Genomic DNA, 26,525 nt, shown 5'->3' with positions numbered 1-26,525 from the left:
AGGGCCATTTGCCACCTGAGAGAGGCTGTGACACCTTGGAGGTGTTGGAGGGTGCATCATGGGCTCACCGCCATAAAGGAGGCTGGTGGAAGGTGGCAGGCATGGGGTTGGTTTGCTCCTTGACTAAGTTAATTTTTGAAATTGTTGGGTAGGGTTTTGAGGGAGTGCAAGTTCACAGTTATAGCTGCCTCACTTCCATTACTGTAAGTTCTTTACTAAAGGTAGGTCTTTATTATTCTCTGTCCCTCTGGTGGTGTCAGCCCTGTGCCCAAAGATTAAAATCACCAGACCAGCAGTGCATCAGCCTCTTTTCTGTCTAGAATTTGACATACACTTGGGACTTTCCTTCTTTCCTTCCCCTGGAGCTACTGGGCAGATAACCACCATCCTCATGCCTCAAGCTTCATTTAGCCAGTAGTGATGGAACACTTTTTGTGCCAGGCACGATCCGCACCCTCTGCAGGCTCCGAGTCTCAGGGGAAGAGAATTATATTATCAAGAGGTAAGTCCTAAGTAGGGAAAGATATTAGGGTGTGGACTCTCAGAGACAGTCATCCCACCTAACCTTGGGAGGACAGAGATGGCTTCCTTCAGGAAGTGGCATCAAAACAGAGCCCCAGAGGATGGAGAGCAAGCACTGCGCATAAGCAGAGGGAGCAGCACGGAAGGAGGTCTATGTGGGGCCTTTGCGGGTTGCTGTGGAATCCTGACAGCTTGGTGCCATGACTTGGCCACTGGAATAAGTAACCCGTCTGGGGAAGAGTAATTATTCTGAAAGCATATGGCTTTTATGGGATGTTCTGGGAGCACTGCTTCCCATAACCTTGATGAATCGCTTCATGACAGATGCCGCTCTAATAAGTCATTGCAGGCCCTTGCCAGGACACGGGAGACAGGGCAGATGTATCACCATCTGCAGTGACAGATGACAAATGGTGATGTTTGTGCAAATTAATACACCCGATTAGCGGTGGTGTACATTCCTATGGGGTACAGGAATCAGCCGAGGAGTCAGCCACCATCCATTCTCTGCATTTATAGGAGGTCCTAAAACAATAGAACTTTAGTTTACAAGTTTTGTGGGGTTAATGTCCATGACTCAACAATGCCTAAGTTTTATGAATCACATGCTGATTCCAAATGTTAAGAATGTTTAGATCAGGATTATTCAAGCTTAAACTGGGAGAGTCCTTAGGTACAGGTCATTGTGTGCTAAGGGCTTTGTGCAGATGATCTCGTTTAGTCCGCATACCACTCCTTGGGTGGGATTATCCATTTCCACATGTGAGGAAACTGAGAGCCTGCCCTCCAGTCTGTGCCTCTGGTTCCACATAGCCTTTTCTGTGGGATTGCTAGGGCAAATACATATGTAAATGCATCGCTAATTCTAAAGCATGCACATGTGCACACCTGCACTGGGTATATGGATAGAAGATGAACAGTTCACATATGAGAAATAGCAAGCACCTGGTCAGGGGGCAATGAAACAAAGCACACCCTGTGCCAGGGTCTGTACCAGGAGCCTTTATAGCTATTTGCTCATTTGACTCTTACAACAATCCAAGCCAAATACCATTATTATCCCCGTTTGCAGAAAGTGGGCAGACATTGAGCATGGTGAATGTCCCTAAGTTAAGCAGTCAGCAAGCAGTAGAGCCAGGACTAAGAAGCCCCTGTGTTTGTACCCCATCTTGTGAACAGAGCCCCCTATAGGGTCCTCTCTAAGTCTGCTCTGGGGGCCCAGGCTGGGGCTGATGTCACTGGCTGTTGAAGCACTGTTGGAAGTTTTGTGATAGGTCAGGATTATGTTTTCGCCACAGGCTATTGCTAGGAGTAGAAAGGAAAGAGTGTTTGGGAATAGGAGGGCTGTCTCCTGGGGCCCAGGAAGTGCCACAACTCTGTTTGGCCAAGTAGCTTTTTGTTTTCTCTGGAGGCCTAACCAGGGTGAGGCACTGGAGAGGCTGTGAGCTGTAGGAGCTCTCTTGCCTTTGCCTCACCCCTTTCTGGTATTGTGTTCCCATTAAGGCCTCGGTCCCAGACTCTGGCATCCCAGCAGCCCCAGAGAGCAGTCACCCCAACCTCCTGCTTCCTCCTGCAGGGCGAGCACCTTGGGAGAGGCACACGGACACACATCTACTCTGGGACCCTCATGGATTACAAAGATGACGAAGGAACTTCTGACGAGAAGAAAATAAAAGTGATCCTCAAAGTCCTGGACCCCAGCCACAGGGACATTTCTCTGGCAAGTGTCTTCCTTCTAATGCCATCCCTCCCTACCCCATGTCTGGAACTCATGGAGCACAGTGGGCTGGGAAGAACCTTATGTTGGCCTTATTTATGGTTTTCAGACTTGTCTTTTATGTAATTCCTTTTTTCAAATGTAATCTTAGGTAAATGAGGGAGGATTGAAGATGAAGTGGATCGAGCAGCCCTTCCTGCCTGGCCTCTCCCTTCCCTCTCTTCCCATTTCCTACCTGGAGGTTGTTGTGGCCCCGGGACTACAGCTGAATGGTCTCAGAGTCCCTGATGTAGTCAGGCTGTCACTTCACAGTCTGGAAAATTAAAGCCCAGGGGAGTAAAAACTTACCCTGGATCCCACAGACTATTAGAGAAATGGAGCCAAGTCTTGACAGAGGTCTGCCGCCTTGGTTTCCCTTTTATTCTAATGTAGTGCCGAACATTGTCTTTTCCCCAAGTTTAAAGGAAGAGAAAGTGGGGCATGTGTATCCAGTGGGGAAAGTGTTAGCTAGCCTACCCATGGCCCAGCCAGACTGGTGTCAAGGTGAAGGCTTGGAACAGCCTTCAGGACCTGAATGATGAGAGTTGCGAGCTTTCCTGGGATCCATTGACTTTTCCTCTCAGCAGAGCCCCTTTGGGATCAGACCAGGGGTGGCTGACCCTTGACCTTCCTTTGTCCTGTTCTCCCACAGGCCTTCTTCGAGGCAGCCAGCATGATGAGGCAGGTCTCCCACAAGCACATCGTGTACCTCTACGGTGTCTGTGTCCGAGACGTGGAGAGTGAGTGTATTCTGAGGAAGGGGAGGTTCTCTCTGGCTGCGGGGCGAGGGTGCTGTGAAGACGCCTGGTGGCTGATACCTTCTTGTTGTCCAGATTTCTTGCCTTTCTTTTTGTAATTGAGGAATTTGAGGTACTGAGCAGGTCATATGTTTAAGTTAATAGTGACCATGGAACTAAATCCTGAGACTCTGGGCCCTGGAAGGCTGGGGTGGGTAAACCGAGTTTGTTCCCCTGTATAAGGAGCTCTGGGCCAGGCTTGAACCCAGGCCTCTCCAGCTCAGAGTTGCTCTGCTGTTTGCCTCTCCCAAGGATGTTTGTATCCTTCCAAGCCAAGCATCAGCCAGTAAAGTGAGTCCTAGTCAGGAATGAGGGAAGGTACTGTCCCAGGCAGAAGGTTCCAGATGAGGCTATTTTTGTGCTTGTAGATATCATGGTGGAAGAGTTTGTGGAGGGAGGGCCCCTGGATCTCTTCATGCACCGGAAAAGCGACGTCCTCACCACACCGTGGAAATTCAAAGTTGCTAAACAGCTGGCCAGTGCCCTGAGCTACTTGGTAAGTATATTGTGATCTGGTGTTGGAGGTCTACCAGGAACCAGAATGTCCTAATAGGGGTGGTAGGAAGGAGGTGCTAGCCAGGCAAAGCCAAGCAGGTTGGAGTGCCTGGGCTCAGTGGTTAAACACGGGTGTGCCTGGTGCTTAGTGAAAAGGGTCATTTTGGGACATTCCATGTGCTCCAAACGTAGGAATCTTGTTTAGAGGGAACTTTTGTCACATCAGTGTATTGGTAAGAGAAGAAATAGTGCAATACCTATTGAATGAATGAATGAATCTACCAGCATCAGTAATAGCTCACATTTATTGAGTGCTTACCGTGGTTCAGCTGTTCATGTGTTTTTACAGATTCTAATTCATTAAAGTCCCACAGAAGCCCTATGAGGCATGCTCTACCATTCTCCCTGTTTAACTGATGAGAGATGTTATATAATGTGCTCGAGTCACACATTCTGTGGAAGAGTTAGGCTGCCTAGGTCTGGTTGTAACGGGGGAACATGGAGGGATTGATTTAAGGGGCCAGGGTTGGAAATTGTGGGAAGGATGGAAGACAGGCAGCCCTGGGGCCGCTTTGTTTAGCTCACCCTTTCTACTCCACAGGAAGATAAAGACCTGGTCCATGGAAACGTGTGCACTAAAAACCTCCTCCTGGCCCGCGAGGGCATCGACAGTGAGTGTGGCCCATTCATCAAGCTCAGTGACCCCGGCATCCCCATCACTGTGCTGTCCAGGCAAGGTGAGTCTCCTCACCCCTCCCCCCCCAAAGCGGAGGGGGGCTGGGGCTGGGTTTGGGGTTCTGTCTCCTTTCAGAAAGTACACTCAAGCCAAATGGGTGTCTGGTGCTCCTGCTGTGCCCTCGGGGCTGGGGGAAGATAAGGAGTGGAAGGAGGGTTGGTCCCTGCTTTCTTTAAGAAGCTGACTGTGCAGTAGGAGAAACAGACAACTCACCCAAGGTGTGTCTGGTCCTTGCAATTAAGGAGCTGTGTTCAAAGTGTCGGGTTAGCACAAAGGTAGGCAGCCGGTCCGGAGGTGACCAGAGAGGTGTCAGGAAGAGTTGGGCCTCCTAGGTCCTCCCTTGCACCTTTTGAGATCCACTGGAGTTAGTGAGCAGTTTGGGGAGGCACTTGAACAATTACTGTGGTCTTGCATTTTCTCTTTGAATGAGGTTATCATGTGTGGGCCCCAAAGGAGAGAGACCTGGGAGCTGAGACACTAAAACCAGTGCTGCACAGGTCATGCTCTGCCTCTTTGCCTTATAGGCCATCCTTGAAGACCAGCGTGATCAGCCAGCCATCCACCCACCCACCTGCAGGGGGCCTGTCCTCAGCAAGAGTCTGAGGCACAGGCACAGATGACTCTATAACAAGTAGAGGGGCCTAGGTACCCAGCAAGAGATGCCAGTTAAATGCTTTGGACATTCAAAGGAGGATGGGGGTGATTCAGGGAGGTGGTGGGATGACAGGTCAATGAGGTGGGCCTGCAGCAAGGTGACGGTAAGCATGTGATTCTAGAGTATTGCCCACATGTGCTTGTGTCAGAAGATCTAGAGTATGGAGAGGAAGGAAGGGCCAGTGGGCCTGACCATGAATGCTGAGCTCAGGAATGGCTCTCCTGCCTGAGGAGCCCTGTGGCTGTGCCATGAGGCCATGTACTGGTTGAGGAGCATTTCCATGGGCATGGCAGAGGTTTCTGCTCAGATCACTGGCCTTGGTTAGAAGCAGAACAGGGGCTACAAAGGTCCCTGGGGTATGAGAGATGTGTGGCTTCTTTACTTCAGTCTTCCCTTCCCTGTTGTTTTCCAAATGAAAGAAACCCACATGAAATAAAGATAACATTGCAGGGTGATTGTGTAGAATACATGAGATTAGCATGTGCCTGCTCTGTGTAAGTTGGCCTCTTCTCCCATGCCTTCTCTTTCTGAAGCCTTTGTTCACTTGACCCCCCTGTTCTCCCTCCTCGGGGTGTTGGCCTCCACCCTGGGTGCTGTGCTGGTTCTGAGGCCAGAGCTTTGGAAGACGGGCTGCACATAACCTTCCTGGGGTATTTGTGATAAACAGACACATCTGCTGGCCCCTACTCAGACTGCTGCATCCAGAATGCCAGGGATGTGGGGCCTGGATTTGTTTGGAAAACACTACTTGAAATAGTTCCTTTGTGAGCTCACAGTGCTTGCTACAGTGATAGTGATTTGCTCCCCAGGTAATTGCAGAAACTCATCTATAAATGTCTGCTGTCTTTCTGCAGAGTGCATAGAACGAATCCCGTGGATTGCTCCCGAGTGTGTTGAAGACTCCAAGAACCTGAGCGTGGCTGCTGACAAATGGAGCTTTGGAACCACACTCTGGGAAATCTGCTACAATGGCGAGATCCCCCTGAAAGACAAGACACTGATTGAGGTGAGCATTTGTTCCCCAGGGTGCGAGCTGAGTGAGAGCTCCTTGGATACTCATAGACATCTCAGGAGTTAACAGGAAGCCTCATATTGTGGGAAGAGATGGGCCCAGGTTTGAATCTCCTCCACAGGCTTACTGGCTATGTGACCTTGCAACTGTAACTTAACTTCCTTGGGCCTCAGTTTTAGCACCTGTGCAGTGGAGATACATAGACCCACTTTGTAGGGCTGTTGTGAAGACTAAGTAATGCACAGTCTAAATAATGTACAGTTCAGTACATGTTCAGTAGGTCATTATAGTATTTATCTGAGATTTTAAGTGCCTGTTAATCAGCAAAATTAACACAAGTATTTGTTGAGTTCCTTCTGTGTATCAGGCATTGTCCCAGGTAAAAGCTGGGGGCTCACAATAAAATAGACATAGGCCTTGTCATCCCTTGAGAACGTGGTAGGAGAGTTAGGCTAAAATAACAATAATAAGGATTCCATAAATAATATCTCAAACTGTCACTGTAAGAGCCCTGTGGTTAGGTAGGAGAGTGCCATTACCCTCATTATACAGGTTCCAGGTCAGGTAGCAAATGTAGGTGTAGTCTAAGATACTCACCTGGGTTCCCAGCTAGAATGTGAAACAGGTGAGGCTTGAACCTCTCATATTTACTTGTGGAAAGAATGGAGACTTAACTGCAAAGGGATAAAGTAGTAAAAATAACAGTAAAGGACCACTGACCCCGACCCAGTGATTCAGTTTTTGGAACATGCTTGTGTGTTCAGAGGTATAGACATAACTTTTAGCTGGGAGGGACTGAACTGATCAAAGTCCAGGGGAATGTGGCCTTTCAGTTTTCTATGGGAAGCAATGAGCGGTTTCATTTGCCTAGAGTATGGAAAGGAATGACAGGTGATAAGGTTGGAAAGATATCTGTGGTCAGGTTGTAAAAAGCCCCAAATTGCAGGAATTTTACTTGGGGGGGGAGGCATTGAAGCATTTGGGCGAGGAGTGAGATGGTTGGAGGTCAGCTTGAGGACACTATCTGGACATGGTGGTGGGAATGGACAGGCTGAGGAGAGACCAGCAGGGGACTCGTGCTCCGAAGCTAAAACAGGAGTGGCATTGGGGACCCAGAGTGGAGGGTGTATACGTAGGAGATCATCAAAGATGGAGAACCTTTAACCATTTAACCTTTTGCCGGGTAAAGATGGTGCAGGACTTGGGACAGGGCAGTTAAGCTAAAACCAATAGGGAAACCATCAGATCTGTAAATCTCTTTGGAATTTTCAGCCTAGGCTTTTGGGAAAGTCATTTTATTTTGAACTTCCTTGGAAATAAAACAGCATACCCTTTGATGTCAGTTGGTATTTATTGAATACCTGCTCTGTACCCAGGGCTGAGCAGGATACAGGGCTGGTGTAAGGAAGGGTGTGTGTCTTCAATAAAATAAGTGTCCTGCTCTTCTCCTAAGTAGCCTGGGTTGGGTTGGACAGCACTGGAACAGGGAACGGTGAGTGACACCCAGAGGTGAGGGCAGCTCTCAACTCCTCCTCCCCTCCCCTAGGGGGCCCTCTTACCTCCTCACCCTCAGAGGGACCAGAAGAGGAACCTAGTACTCTTGGGATTCAGCTATAGGCAGAAACTGGAGTGTAGTAATTTCACTTAGTTTTTAAAAGTGGCATCAACAGTTTGTTTCTGAATTTTAAAGTAATTAAACAGTTGAAGGAAATCTGAACAGTTAAAGAAAATAGTAGTTACCATGTTCCTGTCACCCCTGACCACTATTTAACACATTGGCATACTGTCTTCTAGTCTGTTTATATGTTTTTTGAACAAAATTGGGACCATGGTAGTTATATATGCTCTATCTTTTCATTTAATATTGAGTACTTTCCTGTGTGATTAGATGTTTTACAGTTATTATAAATTCAATGTAAGAGTTCATTGCTCTGTTAAACTCTTAATTTACTTAACTAATTTTATATCTGGCATTTGGTTTGTTTTCATACTTGTCATGTTCTGTTTAATCCTGCAGGGAATACCTTAACATAGGAATCTTTGTTTGTATCTGATTTATTTCTGTCATATGATAATTAGAATTAATGAGTCAAAGGGTTTCAAGAATTGAGAGATTTTTATATATAACATTGCCAAATCGTATTCCAGAACGGTTATCTAACTTTACTGGAATGCAGCTTGTTTGGGTTCAGATTATTTTAGTATCAGATTTCCCTACACTAGAATACAGCAACAGAAACACACACACGATTATGAAATCTACTTTTAAGCAGAGCTGTTAGAAATTAAATTAGGGATTGGATACTCCTGACCTGGGGCTAAAGGTTTGTGGGTGGTTCCTTTGATTTCTTCCATGTGATCCTCTTCTTTACAGAAAGAGAGATTCTACGAAAGCCGGTGCAGACCAGTGACACCGTCTTGTAAGGAGCTGGCTGACCTTATGACTCGCTGCATGAACTATGACCCCAATCAGAGACCCTTTTTCCGAGCCATCATGAGAGATATCAATAAGCTGGAAGAGCAGAGTAAGGCACTGCCTGGCACTGTTTAACCAAGATCAGCCATGCCCTGGAGAGCTGGTTTCGGGGAGCAGGGATAACTAGGGGCCTGTGAGTGGCACTCACATCTTTTTAATGTTTTCATTTTTTTTCCTTTAGATCCAGACATTGTTTCAGAAAAAAAGCCTGCAACCGAAGTGGATCCCACACATTTTGAAAAGCGGTTCTTAAAAAGGATCCGTGACTTGGGAGAGGCAAGTTCCATCCTAGTACCCTGCTGACCACATCACCTCTGTGTGCATTTAACGCTGCTCTCCATTCTTTCTCATTTTGGGTCAAAGTTCATTAGAGAAAGTATCTTATTGCATTTTCTTTGGCCACTTGTATCACAAGGGATTGTGTCACTCTATGCATAGTGATAGCATGCGCATGTGGCTGTATATGCACACAGGACATGCTCCCTGAGGCACAGAAGAGAATGGAAGGGGAGCAGTATGGGGGAGTAGGTACAGATATGGTAGAAATAGAAGATTCTCTCTGACTTTTCTGGGCACTGTGTCCTATGAAGCTGCTTAAATGAGGGATTTACTGCAGAGAGCACCGTCAGCTTTCCTTTGGACCTCAAATGGGAGTTTCCTAAGAGTTAATGTGATAGAGAAGATACTGGTATTTGCGTTTTTATACAGATTTTTCTGTAGTTTGGTTAAGTAAACAGGTCTGTGTCTTGCCTTGAGTCTCTGGTGTGTCAGGCTATGTGCTGGGCATTTTACAGGCAGTGTCCCTAGTTCCTTACAGTATCTATCCCTGAGGGTTTACTACTACTGTATACATTGAGCACTTCTGGACCAGCTCTAAAGATTTGGTGACTGGGCCAGCGTCACTATCGAGTGGCTTAGCTGGGATCATATCCCCTGTCCTCTAAAGACTCCTCATTCAGTGCTCTTTGCAGCTACCCCATGGTGCCTCTCCTGTCGGGTGGACCCAAGGCTGTCCAAAAATGCCATAGTTATCCTGCATGTCCAAAATATCTTCATTTCCTTTGGGTTACATTTTCATGGAAACTGGATTGATGTGTTACTTCACCGGATACTTGCCTTGTCTTAGCTCAGTAATAGAGGGGGTGGCATGTGAGGAAACAGCTATGGTGATGGGGTGAAAGCCAGCAGGAGGCAGCTACTGCAGGGTCAGGCTGTGCAGTTGACCCCTGACCTTCTGGGGAATAGCATGGGGAGCAAGACTCGTCTTTTAATTGGAAAAATTTGACGTTCTATTGTGTAAATTTAAGGTATATAGTGTGTGCTACTTTGATACATTTATATATTGTAATATGGCTGCCTGTGTAATGATGTTTATCACATTACATACTTGTAGTACATTATTATCATCTGTGTTCAATATACTGTAAATCTCTGTGGCTATTTTAGTACCTGTTACAAGTTCGTACCCTTAAACACCATCAGTCTTAACCCTCCAACCTCACCACCCATTCCCTGGTAACTGTTTTACTGTGTTTTGTTTTTTTTTAAACAGGTTTGATTTTTGTTTTAGATTCCACATATAACTGATATCGTGTATTTGTCTTTCTCTAGTCTGACTTATCTTGCTTAGCATAATGTGCTCAAGGTCCATTTATGTTATTGCAAATGGCAGGATATCATCCTTTCTCATGGCTGAAGACTATTTCATTGTGTATGTGTATTACATCTTTTTTACCCATTCATCTATTTATGCCATTCATTGATGGGCATTTGTTTTTTTCCTACATCTTGGTTATTGTGAATAGTGCTGTGATAAACCTGGGGTGCAGATATCTCCTTGAACTCCTTTTTTCATTTCCTTCGGGTATACTCCCAGAAGTGGAATTGCTGGACCATATAGATCTATTTTTATTTTATTTTTTTAATCCTCACCTGAGGATATTTTTTCATTGCTTTTTCAGAGAGAGTGGAAGGGAGAGAGAAACATCAATGTGAAAGACACACATTGAGTGGTTGCCTCCCGCATGCAACCCCACCTGGGGTCAGGGATCAAGCCTACAACTGAGGTACGTGCCCTTGGACCCTTCAGTCGCAGGCTGGTTCTCTAACCACTGAGCAAAACCAGCTAGGGCTATAGATCTATTTTTAATTTTTTGAGGAACCTCCTATTTTCATAGTAGTTGGACAAATGTGTATGAGAGTTCCCTTTCACATTTTCACCAGCATCTGCTGTTTCATTTTCTTGGTGATGGTATTCTAACTGATGTGAAGTGATAGCTCATTGTGGGTTTTATTTGATCTCCCTGTGACATTAAGCACCTTGTCATGTACCTGTTAGCCATTTTGGTGTCCTTTTTGGAAAATGTCTAATTAGTTCTTCTGCCCATTTTTTATTAAGTTGTTCAGGTTTGTGTGTGGTTCTTTTTTTAAACAAATCTTTATTTTTATTTTTTTAATATGTCTTTATTGATTTCAGAGAAAGAGAGGGGGAGAGAGAGAGAGAAACATCAGTCACGAGAGTCATTAATTGGGTGCTTTCTGCACGCCCCCCTCCTGGGGATTGAACCCAGAACCTGGGCATGTGCTCTGACAGGGAATGGAACCGCATTGCCTGGATCATAGTTTGATGCTCACCCGCTGAGCCACGCCGCCTGGGCTGTGTTTGTTTGTTTTTTTAACTTGTTTAAGTTCTTTACATATTTTGGATACTAAACCCTTATCCAGTATATGGTTTACAGAAAGTTTCTCCCATTCTGTAGGCTGCCTTTTCATTGTGTCAGTTGTTTCTTTTGCTGTGCAGAAGCTTTTGAGTTTGATATAGTTCCATTTGTTGATTTTTTCTTTTGTTGTTTGGGCTTTTGGCATCATGTACAAAAAAATCATTTCCAATGTAAATATTTGCTTTTAGATAGAATGGAAGGGAGGGAGGGGGGAACAGAGAGTGAAAGAGAGGAGAGAGAAACATCAATGTGAGATACATCTATTGCCTCCTGTGCACCCTTACCGGGGCTGGGGACAAACCTGCAACCCAGGAATCTGCCCTTGACCAGGAATCATGACCCTTCAGTGCCTGGGCCAGTGCTCTAACCACTTAGCACACCAGCCAGGGGTTCCTTATGTTTTTTTCTAGGAGTTTTATGGTCTTATGTTTAGGTCTTTAATCCATTTTGAGTTAATTTCTGTGAGTGGTGTGACATAGGGTCCAATTGTATTGTTCTACATGTATTTCTCCAGTTTTCCCAGCACCATTTGTTGAAGTGTTATCCTTTCCTCATTGGGAGTTCTTGAATCCATCTTGCCTCAACTTCTGAGCATGTTCCTGCTGGCCCAGGCTGGGCTTCTCTAATCAAGCACATGCATTTTTCCCTCCAGGGCCACTTTGGGAAGGTTGAGCTCTGCAGGTATGACCCTGAAGGGGACAATACAGGGGAGCAGGTGGCTGTCAAATCCCTGAAGCCTGAGAGTGGAGGTAACCACATAGCTGATCTGAAGAAGGAAATTGAAATCTTAAGGAACCTGTATCATGAGAACATTGTCAAGTACAAAGGCATCTGCACAGAAGACGGTATGTTGTGCAAAGCAGGGTTGATTTAAAGACTAAATGACTGGGGTCATAAAGGCCAGTGAGGTGGTACCCACGGCTTTATGTGGGCCACCTTGAAGGTGTGCTAGCTGGTGACCCCTATGAGCTCTAGGGCTTCTAAGTCATATGCACTGTGACATCACTCAGCAGCTACCGGGCTCCCAGGGAAGCTGCTCAGCCTCCATCCAGCCAGGGGATGACTCCAGCATTGCCTTCCCAGGCTCTTCACACACCCACACTGGGATTGATCTTCACCCGTCCAGATATTGGCATTTGGGGCACACAGGCCATATGAAACTCACACACACCTCTCCCTCATCTTCTGATCCAACACTAGCCAGGAGGTTTTGTTTTCTAGTCTAAATGAAGGTGGCAAATAGTATTTACTAATAAATGTATCTGTTTGCAAGCCAACACAAGACTCCTGTATTATACTTTAAAATTGGTAGTGAAATGATGTGGCTAATATTTTTTAAGAAATTATTTGTCTAATGAGTTGCAGCACACTCTGTATTATCTCAGTGAATGCTGATAACTCTGGGGTGGAGACACGAACGTTACAATGCCTGGTCACTGCTGAGGGTCTAGAGGTTGTGGGGCTTCAGAGGCTGAGGGACTTGCCTGTGGTTCAGGGGTGATGCTGAAATCAGTTCAGGTCCCATGTCTCCAGGTCCTGTGCCCCTTACTCTCCCACAGTTCCTCCTTTTGGTAACTGTGTACTGATGTTTTTGGGTTTTTTTTATATACAGGAGGAAATGGAATTAAGCTCATCATGGAATTTCTGCCTTCGGGAAGCCTTAAGGAATATCTTCCAAAGAATAAGAACAAAATTAACCTCAAACAGCAGTTAAAATATGCTGTTCAGATTTGTAAGGTAAAAAATAATAATGTTGAAGATTTAAAAATCAGGCACTCGGCCTGGGTAATGGGTTTGTGATTAGACTTTGCAATAATGGTACTGAGTTTATTTTGCTCTATGTGATTTGGGTGAACAATTAGCTCTACTAAGAAACTGAACTGATTTGTTAAGTATAGCTGATTTACTGTGTGTTTCTTGCAATCAGGTTGCTCTTATTATTTTTGCATAAAGTGAAAACAAAAATCAGTAATATTTGAATGAAATGTATTTTGCTATGAAGTGGTAAGTACAAAATACAGTCTGATCTGACTCTCAGCAATGCCCTCTGCCTTTATTTCTCTCCCTCAGGGGATGGACTATTTGGGTTCACGACAGTACGTTCACCGGGACTTAGCAGCAAGGAATGTCCTTGTTGAGAGTGAGCACCAAGTGAAAATTGGAGACTTCGGCTTAACCAAAGCCATTGAAACCGATAAGGAGTACTACACAGTCAAAGACGATCGCGACAGCCCTGTGTTCTGGTAACTGAGTCAGGCTTTAATTCCATCGGCGTTTTATAGGGTTTCTGCCATTTAACATACCTAGAAAGGGCCTATGGAATGTCTCTCATTCCTCTTACCTGAGTCGGGGTTAGAAAGGACTTAGAACATATGAAATTGTTTGATCTTTGCCTTCAAGAAACGGCTTTTAGGCTCTTTCACTGAAAGCAACTCACAGAGAAATGCCTGAGGTTCGTATGACAGCTTCTTGGGAGAGGGCACTCATCTGACATGGTTCTTAAAACTGTTAGCAGTTGGGGCACCTACCCCAACTGCTAACAGTTGCGGAGGCAGCCTGAAGGGCAGGGGAGAGAAGGGCAGGAATGAGGTGACAGAGTCAGCATGGAACAGATTCAAGGAGATCCTGGACAGAGCAGAGCAGAATCCATGGGAATGTGGCCATCCTCTAATGAATCACCTGAGTGCCCTGTTAGAAGGTCACACCCTGATTTCTACCCCCATCAGCCTGGAACACTGTTCAGGAGAGAAGTTGCTAAGTGTCCACTCAACACCCTACCCACCCACATAAACTAATGAGCACCTGGGAGGTACAGCCTACGTAGACACAAACATGGCTCTCCCCCACCCGTGGAGACCAAACCTTCATTCGTTAAATGTGTGTCAAGACACTAACAAGCAGTCTGAGTTCAGAGTTTAATGGGTGAGGCCGCCAGTTTCGTGGTACTGTAAGTATTGGGGGTGGGGGGGTTCAGGTTTGGTTTTCTGGAAGTCTCGACTCTACAAACCCCCACGGATCTTTTAAGGTTTTTTAAAGATGGTTAGAAGGCAGCACGTGTGACTCACAAGATGACGCAAGAGCAGTGGCTATCCCAGGAACTGACATCAGCTCAGTGTGGCTGGCTCATAGAGTGGGAGGTCTGTCTCCGGGGGATGAGGCAGTGCACTGGGAGGTGGGCTACAGAGCTGGAACACCTCCCAGGAGCTTTGGGAGGCCATTGGGGGTTTTAGGATGGGGACTTTTGTTTTAAAAACTACGGGATGGAGAAGAGTAAGATTGGAACCAGAGAATCTGATTTGGCTATAGCCAGTGGTGGTGTGAACTAGGACAGTGACAGTGGGGCTTAGGAGAGGGGAATAGGTTTGCAAAGTACTTAGGCAATCAGATATGGGGATGCCTCAATTTCTGGCCTAGGCAGTTGGGTATCGTTCATTAAAACAGCTGACACTGGAAGAGGACTGGGCAGTAAGGTCACTGCTGACTCATCCTGAGCTTGCAGGCAAATAAAATCTGGGCCTGTCATGTGCTCCCCTCCCTCCACATGGAGAGCACAAACTTACCTTACGATTGTTTTTGGAGCAAATATGTACTGAAGACAGCAGTGTCTATGTGATTAATACATACATGCTTAGAATATTAAATTCTAAGAAAAACCAAAGAGGTTGTTTTTGTTAGTTACTCTGTAAGGTCCTTATTTGTTGCCATATCCTTCCCAGGAAATGAAGTTTCATGTTCTTTCTTTTAGGTATGCTCCGGAATGTTTAATTCAGTGTAAATTTTATATCGCCTCTGACGTCTGGTCTTTTGGAGTGACTCTGCATGAGCTGCTTACTTACTGTGATTCAGATTCCAGCCCCATGGCCGTAAGTTGTATTGTCTCTTCATTTGAGCCTAGCACCCAATTAAAACATGTCCATCCTTCAGCTTTGTAAGTTTTGTTCTTAAATGGAATCCAATTCATGTATTACAATGAAAAGGGAATATGTTGCTTTTCATTTTACTTGGTTTGTTCCTTGACAGTTGTCACTCTCTCAAGTCCTGCTTTCCCTAGGAGCCCAAAGTTCTTTAAGATAACCCTGACTTTCAAGGGTCTAATGTGTGTGAAAGAGCACTGCATAGCCGCCTTGTCTGAGCCTCAGGTATTTGTAAATGAGGTCGTTCTCACTGGAAAAGGCTCTGCGACCAGGAGGAGTGGTTGGTTGAGTCTGAGTTTGCAGACTGGTCATTGAGAGCTAATAAGGGTTTTGGACTTTCATTTAAAATTTCTAAAGAGAAAAGCCTTTTTATTTGTAATTTCCAGTTAATTCTAGAAATTTCACCTTCATCTGTTTGATGTTTATGTGGTTTTATTTTACATAGCTGTTCCTGAAAATGATAGGCCCCACTCACGGCCAGATGACAGTAACAAGACTTGTGAATACGTTAAAAGAAGGAAAACGTTTGCCTTGTCCACCTAACTGTCCAGATGAGGTACGTACTAATGGGTTGGGGCACTTCACAGTTATAAAACTATTATGTTTTCACAGCTTGAGTCATCCAGCAAGAAAGGGCTGGGGGTGGGGAGAGCAGGAACGAGTAGAAAATGCCTTTAAAATTGTTTTCTGAAATGGAATTTCAGATAAGATTTGAGAAATCATCTTTGGGCCAGATGACAGCCACAAATTATGTTCAAAGCAAGGATTCCTTCCAAAAATAGGCTCACCTCAGAAAGTACCCCAAAGGAGCCTATTTTGGTATAGCCTTATTGTGAGAAATACATATAATTGCATTTTTGTGTAGTTCATCCCATTTATGATGTCAGTTTTCTGTATTCTAAAGTGAATCGAGCCTTTAAGACTAAGATGTACTGAACAGTGTGAGTTACAGAGTAAAGCACCTAGTGCAGAAATTTAGAGTCGAAACTGAAATATAACTTCACCCTTAAATTGGTTTACGGTAATTAATGACCTGGATTTTTTGAAGGTCATTTAACCCATGAGCTTCTCAACTGTTAAAACATAATTTATGAGTTATAGTTGTGACATTTCTGTATTTTAAATCATTCAAATACTCTTGTTATCTAAAGGGAAGTTATTTACATTTCCTTGACATGTCTATAATTGATTTTACAGGTTTATCAACTTATGAGAAAATGCTGGGAATTCCAACCATCTAATCGTACAACCTTTCAGAACCTTATTGAAGGATTTGAAGCACTTTTAAAATAAGAAGCATGAATAACATTTAAATCCCCCGGGTTATCAAGTCCTTCTCCCCCCAAAATACCCAAGCCATTTAAAAATTTTTTAATGGAAAAACTTTGTATTCTGTCTGAAACGATACTTGGGTACGTATCCATGTATAAGGCACGCTGTGGTGCCTCATGTGTAAGTACTTCTCTTTGTCACTGTTACTGGTGCCAAATTTAATGACAACTAAAATATGAGCAAGCATTCCTCCTTTTGGAATGGAGATACCACCATTTCATCGGGCTGGTTTATCATTACAGTTGTGTACCAGAATGGGAATTTTCAAAACAAAAATCTCAAGATGATTGCTTTCTCCTAGCTGCCAGTTGATTTTAAGTGTTTTTCTGGCACATAAAGATGAATGGATGTAGCCGATACTCTAAACATGCCCTAAAATTTCATCATCTATACAGTGATTGATAGAGAAAAGCATTCTTGAAATAGTATATACCAGTTAGTATACTATTTGGACTTAAACTTTGAGTTGTTTCTCCAGTGGCTTAGCTCCGGTGACCAGCGGTACCCTTTTTAAAATTTTTTTTGAGAAAACTGGTTGTAGCCAGGGGACAGCTGTGGAATAGATCCTTTGCTGCATGATAATTCTTGAGAACTAAGCCTGTGCTTTCCTAAACAGTATACCTTTAATTCCAAGAACCTGGATGCTATTATACATGCTTTTAAGAAATGTCAATGTATATCCTTTTATGACTCTACCACTTTGGGGCAAGCTATTCCAGCACTCGTTTTGGATGCTGCTGTATGCAACCAGTCAATATATACCACATCCACTGCACTCTTCTTAGAGTCTTTCAGTACTTACCATCTGTCTGTAAGAGTCAGTATTTTGACTATTGTCCTATGGCAGCGATTTTCAACCTTTTTCATCTCGTGGCATGCCAAAATATATATTTTTTGCCAATCTGACAAAAAATAGGTGAAGTTTTGATTCATTCTTTTTGTTTGACAATCTAAGGGAAAAGAGGTCAATGCCCATTAGTCAGGTATTGAATGTTTTAAAAAAAAATTCTTGTGGGACACTGGTTGAAAATCGCTGCCCTTTGGCATAAAGACTTGAAAGAAAAGATGTGCTAGAAGCACTATGGAGTTCAGGATCCACTAGGCAGTTTTCAGTTTGCTTGGCAGTAGCTGGGTAAATGTCTACTCTCTGATTCAATGTGAACCGTAAGATCTTTATGACCAAGAGTCTGAAAAATGTTTTGTTAATGCTTCCTAGCATTTATTTGGCATCATCATTTTTCACCTTTTGAGCCTGAAAGAGTTCTGGATTGATGCAATGGCAACAATAAACTTGCCATTTAAATTTGTTCAATAACCATACATTACCAAGGTGTCTGTCTGAAACCTGTGGCCATTCTATATGCACTTTGTTTACTCTTTATACAAATAAATATACTAGAGACGTCACATGCATATGCCTTTTAATATTAAGACTCCATTTTCAAAGCATTTCAAACAACTTGTTTACTTAGAAAAATAACAATATGGTCTTTGGGAAGGGTCCTTATTACTAGCAACACTAGATTTGTACTTATCTGTTATGTCCAATGACAGTGGGGCACAGGCCAGTACAGATGGCAGATCCACATGTGCTGTAATCCAAAACACCTTCTAGTTCTTTCAACCTCTTCCCGAAGCTCTGAATTAAAATTCACCGTCTCCCTTTTCTTCTGCTTGTACTATCAGAGGTGTGACTAAGCACTAAAGAAGCTTAACGCAGAGCATGGAGAATCCTTTATTCACCTGCTGAGTCATACATAACTGAGTGATGCCTATCCCGATCGGTTACTCATAGGTAGTATCCTTTGTAGTTTAGCTTTCTAACTGTCATTTTCCAAAAGTTAATATATGCAATAAATTAGACCAAGTAATATTCTTTACAAATCATACAACATATGTACCAATTTTTAACTTCATAGTTAAAACAGGATAGATACCTTATATCATGGTCAAAAATAAGTCCCCCAAATTACAAGATATTGAATGATCTGAGTTCAAAAAGATTAGGCTCACTGAGACCCCTAAACTCTAACATCAATTACAGCCTCAAAATGAGGAACAAACATAGATATTTCTAGATGATGGGTTTCTCATGCATTTAATACCAAAGTCGTCAGGAAATGGTGATGTCAAAAGTGATATGCAATAGACAATTTTTTAGCCTAACATACTACAAAAGAATAAGAGACAAAGCAGAGAGTGAGGTAAAGCTTATTAGCTGAAAATGGTTATAAATACTGTTATTCCATGAGACTCCTTCAGAAAGGACAGTATTGACTGCTTTATTGTGATATTGTGGAAATAGCACATTTAATGATCAAAATATGCCCTGTTCTAGAAATTAGATCATTATTAGACAGAAATCCAAGTTCCTTGCCACTTAATTCAGCTGCAAAAGTTAATGGTCTTTCTTTAGGGAACTAGTACTTTTAGATCAGGGGTCAGCAAACTTTCTCTGTGAAGGGCCAGATAGTAAATATTTGAAACTCAGACAATACGTAAGTGAATAAGCATGGTTGTGTTCCAGTAAAATTTTATGTGTGGACATAGATTTGAATTTCATATAATTTTAAAGTTATAAAATTTTAATTTTTCCTCCAACCACTTAAAAATGTAAACATCATTCTTAGCTTGTAGTCTGTACAAAAACAGGTGGAGGACTGAATTGAACCCCAGGGTGTGGTTTGCCACCCCCTGAAATTAGATCACCAAAGCTACTTCTCTTAAAATACCTTGTTTTTCACAAAAGGCATAAATGGTTCATAACATATTGAGAGCACAGACTCTGTGGTAATGTATCCCAGACATCGTTATCACTCAGGTGTGGGTTTTATAGTACATGGCTGGTGTGGGCGTAATAATTTAGTTTGCATGTAGAGCATCTATTTTTAAACATTACCACTGCTGCATTTTGTACTTGTATTCTTGTAGTTCTAAAAATCTATAAACGATTACTTCTAGGGAAAGTAAATAGAAATGCACACTGGCTTGTAAGAAACTTTCTTCTAAGGCCCAGGAAACAAGACCGTTTCCCATTTATTGCTTCAAACTTTTATATATGGTGTCAAAATTATTCCCAGTCCTAAAACAAGGAATAGTGTTCATTTCTATGATGGACTGTAAGTTAATACCATATTGATTGAGATGCATCTAATCCTATTGGAAAATGTCCCCAATTGATGTCTCTTCTTATTGCTACTTACTTTTTATTTGGCAATTCTGCCTGCTGCACAACACATTTCCTTCTGGGAAATTATAAACCCGTATTTAAAAGGATATGGCTAGTATGAATGTAGTTAAGGCAGCGATGAACAGCAGAGATACTGCAAAGAACCTTAGGAGGTTATGTAAGGAGAGAACTTAACTCAGTACACGCGCTTCTTTTTTAAGTAGGTCTCCATGTAATGTGCTCCAGTGCCCTGAGAATGCTGGTCAACAAGTTCCACGGAACCTCCTTCTGGGGCAGAGATGAGATACGATGAGCCTCGCTTTTCATTTCTTAAAGACACCTATGAGAAAAAGAAATCATAACTAATGCTAAAATCTAAATTACAGTTGGTTTATTTGTTAAAGATGTGTATAAGAAAAGCCATTCTACTTCTGCTTTGGTGTAAAAACAATAGCAGGATAAATAACAAAGCTATCAAAAATTGCACAAACTCCTTTGTTAAAACAAACTAGATTTTATGTCAAACTTTTGCAAAATACAAACCAGTCTCCAAGTGCCCTCCGCCCCCACCAGCCTCCACATTTTGGGGAAACAAAGACACTGCAGTTGCATCTGCCGTTTGTACCTAGTTCAACCCCTCTGACTCATATCAGTGTTCCTCTGAGCAAGGGGAACAGCTAAGAAATTAAGCTGCGTATCAAGTTAGATGTTAAATTCATCTAGTAAACAAAGTAGCAAGAGAATAAACTAGGAGGTGTAAAAACTGGCAAAAGATGTCAATGAAAATTACAATGATGAAATTCTAGAGAGCAAATTCTAGAGAGCAATGTGAATTCAAACTTTAGGAACTGCCTTAAAATGCAGATTTCCAGGCTGCATCACAGATTCTGATCTGGAAGTGTTTGTATAACAACCCCATGAGCTCCTAATTCCTCTTAGTTTTAGCTTTCACAAATATTACATGTGACAATCTTATTGCAGAATTGTGTAATTTAATGACTCATAAGGAAAAAAACATCAATGCAGAAGAGCCTTCTCACATTACAATTAAAATTGCAGCTTCAGAGGGGACAAAGGAGTCTGTCACAACTCCTTTTAGAAAAGTTCTCATTCATGTTGAGAAGGATATGGAGGAGTTGACCAGCATAGCGACAGAAGAGGCTACTGAGTGCCCCCTTCCATGGACTCACCACATGTACAGCTACACATGGAGCAGTTCCTTGTGATAAGAGATCCAGAAACTAGTTGAATTACTACTACACATTGGACACAGAGAAAATGCCCACATGGAAATGGGTAGGAGAGGCTGACATACACTTGCCATAACCTCAGCACAGTACCATACAATTGGGAGGGAGCCCTTAACTTCTAGTTCTGAGGAGTGAAGGGTTTGGATTTCACATCTAGTGCCTCAACTTTTACCAAAACACCTAGCTGTGAAAGCCAGCAGGTGTCCATGAGATCCACAGACTAGCAAACAAAGCAGCAATGGGTGTATGAACAGTCACTGTGGCTGTCCTCTCAAGGCCCAATGCAGAGGGACCAGGCAGACTCGTCTCCCAAGTCTTTCCCTGAAAGAGGTTTATTTCTGTACCTTAAAGGCTGCTGAGGGCCAGGCTTCTAATCTAGCAGGCCCGAGGAGCTGCTTGTGATTTTCCCCTCAGCCCAGGGAAGCTGGAGGACATACCTTCCACCTTCTTCCAATCGAAGTCACTAGTATGTCTGTGGAAGGAGCTTGTACACGCATCTGTGCCTGAGCTTTGGCTGACACCCAAGAGATGTCCCCCAGATCACCTAGCCTTGGTAGCCTTTGGTGCTTTCATTCATGAGTCCCACAGGACTGTAACAATTTCTAATGGGCACAGAAGAAAAGGCCAAGCAAATTGAAGCAGGTCAGTGGAATTCCTCCACTTAGGGTTATAAAGAAAAAAGAATAAAAAATACTGTAAATCCTAGCCAGAACAATTAGCAAGAAAAACAAAGAAAAGGTATCCAAATCATAAAGTAAGTAACATTGCCTATTTGCATATGACATATTATATATAGATACCTTAGAGGCTCCATGAAAAAACTGTTAGATCTAATAAACAATTTCATTAAAGTTGCAAGATACAAATCAGGTGCATTTCTATAAACAATGAAGTTTTCAAAAAAATTAATTCTATATAATAGATCAAAAACAATAAAATACCTAAGGGTAAATTAAAAGTAGACACAATAAATAGCAAGATAGTGTTCGGCCCTACCAGGTGTGGCTCAGTTGGTTGGAGCGTTGCCCCACACACCAAAAGGTGGTGGGTTCGCTTCCCAGTCAGGTCTTGTGTAGCAACCCAGGTTGTGGGTTCGATCCCTGGTTGGGGTGCAGGCCGGGAGGCAACCAACTGATGTTTCTCACATTCTCTCCCCCCCTAAAATCATTTTAAAAAAAAAGGTATTCAGTGTTCAATAATTAAATTAATATTGTTAAAATGTCCATACCACCCAAAGCAATCACTATGAAAATTCAAATGGCATTTTCACAGCAGTGGAATAAACAGTCCTAAAATATGGAACCCCAAAAGACTCAAATCTTGAAAAACACACACCAAAAACCCAAAGCTAGAGACACCACTCTTCCTAATTTCCGACTGTATTACAAAGCTATAGTAATAAAAACAGTATAGTACTGGCATAAAAAGACACAAATCAATGGAACAGAGTAGAGACCAGAAATAACCCATGCAGGTATGCTCATGTAATTTATGACAGGGTAGCCAAGAATATACAATGGGTAAGGACAGTCTCTTCAATAATGGTGCTGGGAAAACTGAACAGCCACATGGAAAAGAAGAAAACTGACCCCCATCTTACGCCACACATCAACATTAATTCAAAGTGGGTTAAATACTTGAACATAATGTGCTAATCTCTCATATATGCTATATATGAGAGATTTTTTGTTAATATCACAAAATGAAATATATTGGTTTAAAAACATTTTTTAACGGGAAATTTATATTTAAATACAATTTTAGAAATGAACTGTGCTTAATGAAGAAAAGAGAATCAAGTTAATTTATGTTTCTCTTGCTGTGAAGTCCAAAAGCTGAACCTGAAACTGTAAGAAAGGGATGTTAAGGGTTTGAGATTCCAGAATGACTGGTGGAGTAGTCCTTTTAGGTTCTCCATGCAATCTGACTCCGCTAAAGAGGCAAAACTTAGAAAAGGTAAAATGGGGCTAAAATCATGTCTCATAGAAATGTGTACTTGAAACCTATATGATCTTAATAACCAATGTCACCCCAATAAATTAAAAAACAACTTGGCGATAAACACAAAATGGTTCTAGAAATAAGAAAAAAAAGTAATGAGGGTAAGTTAAATTTCAGAAGTTTGCGTCTCTTAATTACAATTTTTAGCAAAAATCATTTATTAAAAGTGCTTTCCAAGTTGCTGTCTATGATAAAAATAATCTGTGGTTTCATAATGATTGTTTAAAGTGTGTTTAGGTTTTTAAAAATATTTTATATAGTTTGTCACAAGATTGGGATCTATCCCAGTCCACACAAAAATCTTTTTGTCAAGGTTCACTGCATTATTTTCCCGCTAGATGGCAGCATTAGGCGCTATATGAAAGGACTAAGCATCATGAGGTCCTTTCCTTCCTTTTCTGTTTCCTCTTCCCTCATCACACATTCTGTGGCTGATTCACTAGAAAAGGCAGCCAGCTTCCTGGCAGGAAAGATGCCTTGTTGACCAAGAGCAACCCGAGATTACAGCCCCCAGGTAAACAGTATTCTAATGGGCAGCACAGCAGACAGCAACCTAAATGAACAAGCATCCCTGATCATTTCCTTGGCTTTTGTCACCTGGAAATATAATCAGCATACAATCAATGCCCTCATCTAAGTCATTACTTAAAACGTTAACTAATAAGGGAAAAAAGATGGAGCTTATGAAACATACAAGAGAGTGCCTTCCAGGTTGTACCAATTCATGATTACTGTTCCTTAAATATAAGCATGTTGCTACCTAATTACCTAGATTTCTCCACAGGTATACAAGAGACCCTATTATATACTGTGCTAATAGCCAGCTGCACCGTTTCGACGGTCTATCTGACCTGTGTTTGTAGTCCCCTATCATAAAGCATCCTTAGGCATCGACGGTTCTAAATGAATTCACATTGGGTTTCTTTTCTAAGTTTATTAGAGACAGATGACACAATCGCAGAGTTGCTCCCAGGAAATCAGTGGAGGCACTGCTCCCACAGACAGGACGGAGCTGAGAAAAAGCTGCCTACTCTGGGAAATTGGAAGGAATCGGAATTGTAAATCATAAACCTCTCGTGATCACATACTGCTAGCGAGACAATACTCAGATTAAGCCACAAAGAATAAGCTGAAGGGAAAAAAGAGCAAAACTGACATAAGTAGGTAACGGTACATCTCATGCATACAATACTTTTCATGTTATTGACTGTTTGGTTGAAAAGTTAGCATAACAGTGCCTGTAATGATCATCATGTTTCTACATATGTGAGCACTGCTGAAGAACAGGCATTTCCTTGGGTTTCTTAGTCAGGTTTACACTGGTGTCAATCAGAGGTCAGCAGAGTTTTTCTGCAAAGAGCTACACTGTAAATGTTTAATCTTCCAGCCATATAGTCTCTATTGTAACTACTCAACTCTGCACAAGGTGCAAATGAATGAATCCAGCCGTACTCCAGTAAAACCTTATTTACTAAACAGGTTGTGGGCTGGATTTGGTCTGTAGTTTGCCAACCACTAGTGTAAACAATGACTGATAAACAGTGCAAAATGTGTCCAAAAATTCCAAATGGTGAGCGAGAAATGCTGTGTAGATCCGTGCAATTTTAATTTCCTGTGATATTACAGGATTCACGATTTCATATTCAGTGAACTCAATATATAGTTGAACCAATTTTCTATATAGCCTCAAAATCTGAAACTCATTTACCTGTGCGTAATCACCAAAAGGCTGAGAGTAAGCAGTGCACTTTTCCAACGTGTGTTGTGATTCATTTCCCTGAGAGATTGCCTCCAGAATGTTGCTTGCAATTCCAGTCTTCTGCAGAGTGGTTTTACTTGCAGGGGCTACAGGCAAAATCAATACTTAGGTTTTAGTTAGGTTGCTTTATTATTAATTATAAACAGAGTACACAACTCATTAATTCAGCATATTTTCAAATAGAACACAAATTTTAGTTTGCCAGTATACACAGGATGTCCGAAAAAAATGTATGCACTTTAACCAGCTGATAGTTCAATTTCAAAATTGAAATGTCTTTTAGTAAACATTGCCTTTATAATTATTCAAAGTGTGTGTATACATTTTGGGGCGATACCCTATATGTCTGTATTATGCCCAGGGGGAAAAACATATAGTATATGATATCGTCTTACTCATTTAAAACAACTGAATGAAAGTTTGCCCTGCAGGTAAATCATTTTGGTGGAAACATTTATAAAATATATGTCCAGCCCAGCCGGCGTGGCTCAGTGGTTGAACATCAACCTAGGATCCAGGAGATGGCAGTTCGATTCCCAGTCAGGGCACACGCCCGGGTTTCGGGCTCGATCCCCAGTGGGGGGCGTGCAGGAGGCAGCCGATCAATGACTCTCTCATCATTGATGTTTCTCTCTCTCCTCCATCTCCCTTTCTCTCTCTGAAGTCAATAAAGATATATTTAAAATACATACATACATACATATATATATATATATATATATACACGTCCAATCTCCAAAACAAGGCATTCAAAATGTAAATAAACCATTCTTGTTAATGTAATAGTTGTAACTCTCAATTTTTAGACCAGATAAAAATACTGCAGGTATACTAAAAGCACATTAAAATTATGTCTGGCTTTTAAAAAAATAGGAATTAATGTTTAGATTCAAGAAGATACTTAATCAAATAAAAGAGAATGCACATTAAAAACAAAATTCATCTTTCATCTCTTTTCATTCAATCCTATTCTTTTTCCCAGAGGTGACAGTTTAGACTTTATTTTCCCAGTTTACTTTATGCATTTACACATTCAAGTGTGTACATGTAAGAATATATAGCTTCAAATAAACAAATGGAATAATTTTATATATACATTTACTTTTCCCACTTAATTTGTTTAGAGATCAGTTCACATTAGTCCATATAACACTCAGTTACTTAAAAAAGTGTTTCATAGTGTTCCACTTTATGATGAACTGTTTAACCATTCCCCTTTTGATAGACCTGAAGACACTTTCCAGTTTTTCACTATTGACAACCAATGTTCTAGAATATCCTAGTGCAGAGTATACCACATTTGTGATTTCCTCTTAAGCTGTTAATTTACACTAACTGAAGGCCTGAGGAGATCTCAAAAGAGTAAATGAGGATTCCATTTTTGCCAATTAGTAGCTCATATGTTTTTGGTATATTTTGCTAGTACTCCAGATATATTAAATTACTTAGAAGTTTAAACCTCTATTTTAGAAATATTCTATATGTAAAGAATTATAATATTGCCAAATAATTTTTGCCCCATTATTTTTAATCATGCTTCAATAATAATTCAATAAATTGATTATATTCTTAATAAAATATTATAAAAGATATCTTCCTTAAAGTAGAATACATTTGAAGTGTTAATTTTAATTGTTCTTTCATTTCAAAGACTGGGGTCATAATTTAGGCTTTAATTGGTCAATAGACATGATTTGCTTCTATTAAGTTAAAAACTGAAGTAAAATTCATTATGAAAAGTATTCAATAAAACTCCAATATATTAATACTGAGTTCTCACTTACATGATAAGCACACACTGGGCAACACACTTGCCAAGTTCAAGTATGGATTTTTACTGAGCCGAATTTCTTTTGGTGGTTCTCCCAAGAGTGAAGTCTGATTCTTAGAGGCAGCCTATTTACCAAAAACCAAAGAGCGGAGCTTAAAAA

At 41.9% G+C, this 26,525-nt stretch overlaps 2 protein-coding genes across 10 annotated transcripts in view; one reads left to right on the top strand and one right to left on the bottom strand.

Moving 5' to 3' along the window:
- JAK1 (Janus kinase 1) overlaps positions 1-17,822 on the top strand; it is a 144,585-nt gene extending 126,763 nt beyond the window's left edge. For all 4 annotated transcript variants that reach the window (XM_081145546.1, XM_081145544.1, XM_081145545.1 and 1 more), the window contains 13 exons: positions 2,099-2,242; positions 2,931-3,018; positions 3,444-3,571; positions 4,172-4,307; positions 5,816-5,967; positions 8,348-8,498; positions 8,631-8,725; positions 11,822-12,014; positions 12,782-12,906; positions 13,240-13,412; positions 14,915-15,032; positions 15,529-15,639; positions 16,281-17,822. In XM_081145546.1, coding sequence (XP_081001672.1) covers positions 2,099-2,242; positions 2,931-3,018; positions 3,444-3,571; positions 4,172-4,307; positions 5,816-5,967; positions 8,348-8,498; positions 8,631-8,725; positions 11,822-12,014; positions 12,782-12,906; positions 13,240-13,412; positions 14,915-15,032; positions 15,529-15,639; positions 16,281-16,376 — 1,710 coding nt within the window. In that variant the 3' untranslated portion in view covers positions 16,377-17,822. The remainder of the gene's footprint in view (positions 1-2,098; positions 2,243-2,930; positions 3,019-3,443; positions 3,572-4,171; positions 4,308-5,815; positions 5,968-8,347; positions 8,499-8,630; positions 8,726-11,821; positions 12,015-12,781; positions 12,907-13,239; positions 13,413-14,914; positions 15,033-15,528; positions 15,640-16,280) is intronic.
- Positions 17,820-26,525, bottom strand: part of RAVER2 (ribonucleoprotein, PTB binding 2) — a 50,520-nt gene continuing 41,814 nt past the window's right edge. For 2 of the 6 annotated variants that reach the window (XM_081145552.1, XM_081145548.1), the window contains exons 10-13: positions 26,379-26,490; positions 24,544-24,680; positions 21,831-21,992; positions 17,820-19,924 (exon numbers count right to left, since the gene is read on the bottom strand). In XM_081145552.1, coding sequence (XP_081001678.1) covers positions 19,781-19,924; positions 21,831-21,992; positions 24,544-24,680; positions 26,379-26,490 — 555 coding nt within the window. In that variant the 3' untranslated portion in view covers positions 17,820-19,780. The remainder of the gene's footprint in view (positions 19,925-21,830; positions 21,993-24,543; positions 24,681-26,378; positions 26,491-26,525) is intronic. The other 4 variants (XM_081145549.1, XM_081145550.1, XR_013999426.1 and 1 more) reach the window with 3 other exon arrangements.

Source organism: Miniopterus schreibersii (genome assembly GCF_964146895.1).
Source record: "Miniopterus schreibersii genome assembly, chromosome: 8".
Classification (NCBI taxonomy): domain Eukaryota; kingdom Metazoa; phylum Chordata; class Mammalia; order Chiroptera; family Miniopteridae; genus Miniopterus; species Miniopterus schreibersii.
Note: the sequence above shows the minus strand (reverse complement) of the source record. Positions and strands in the feature narration are given on the sequence as shown.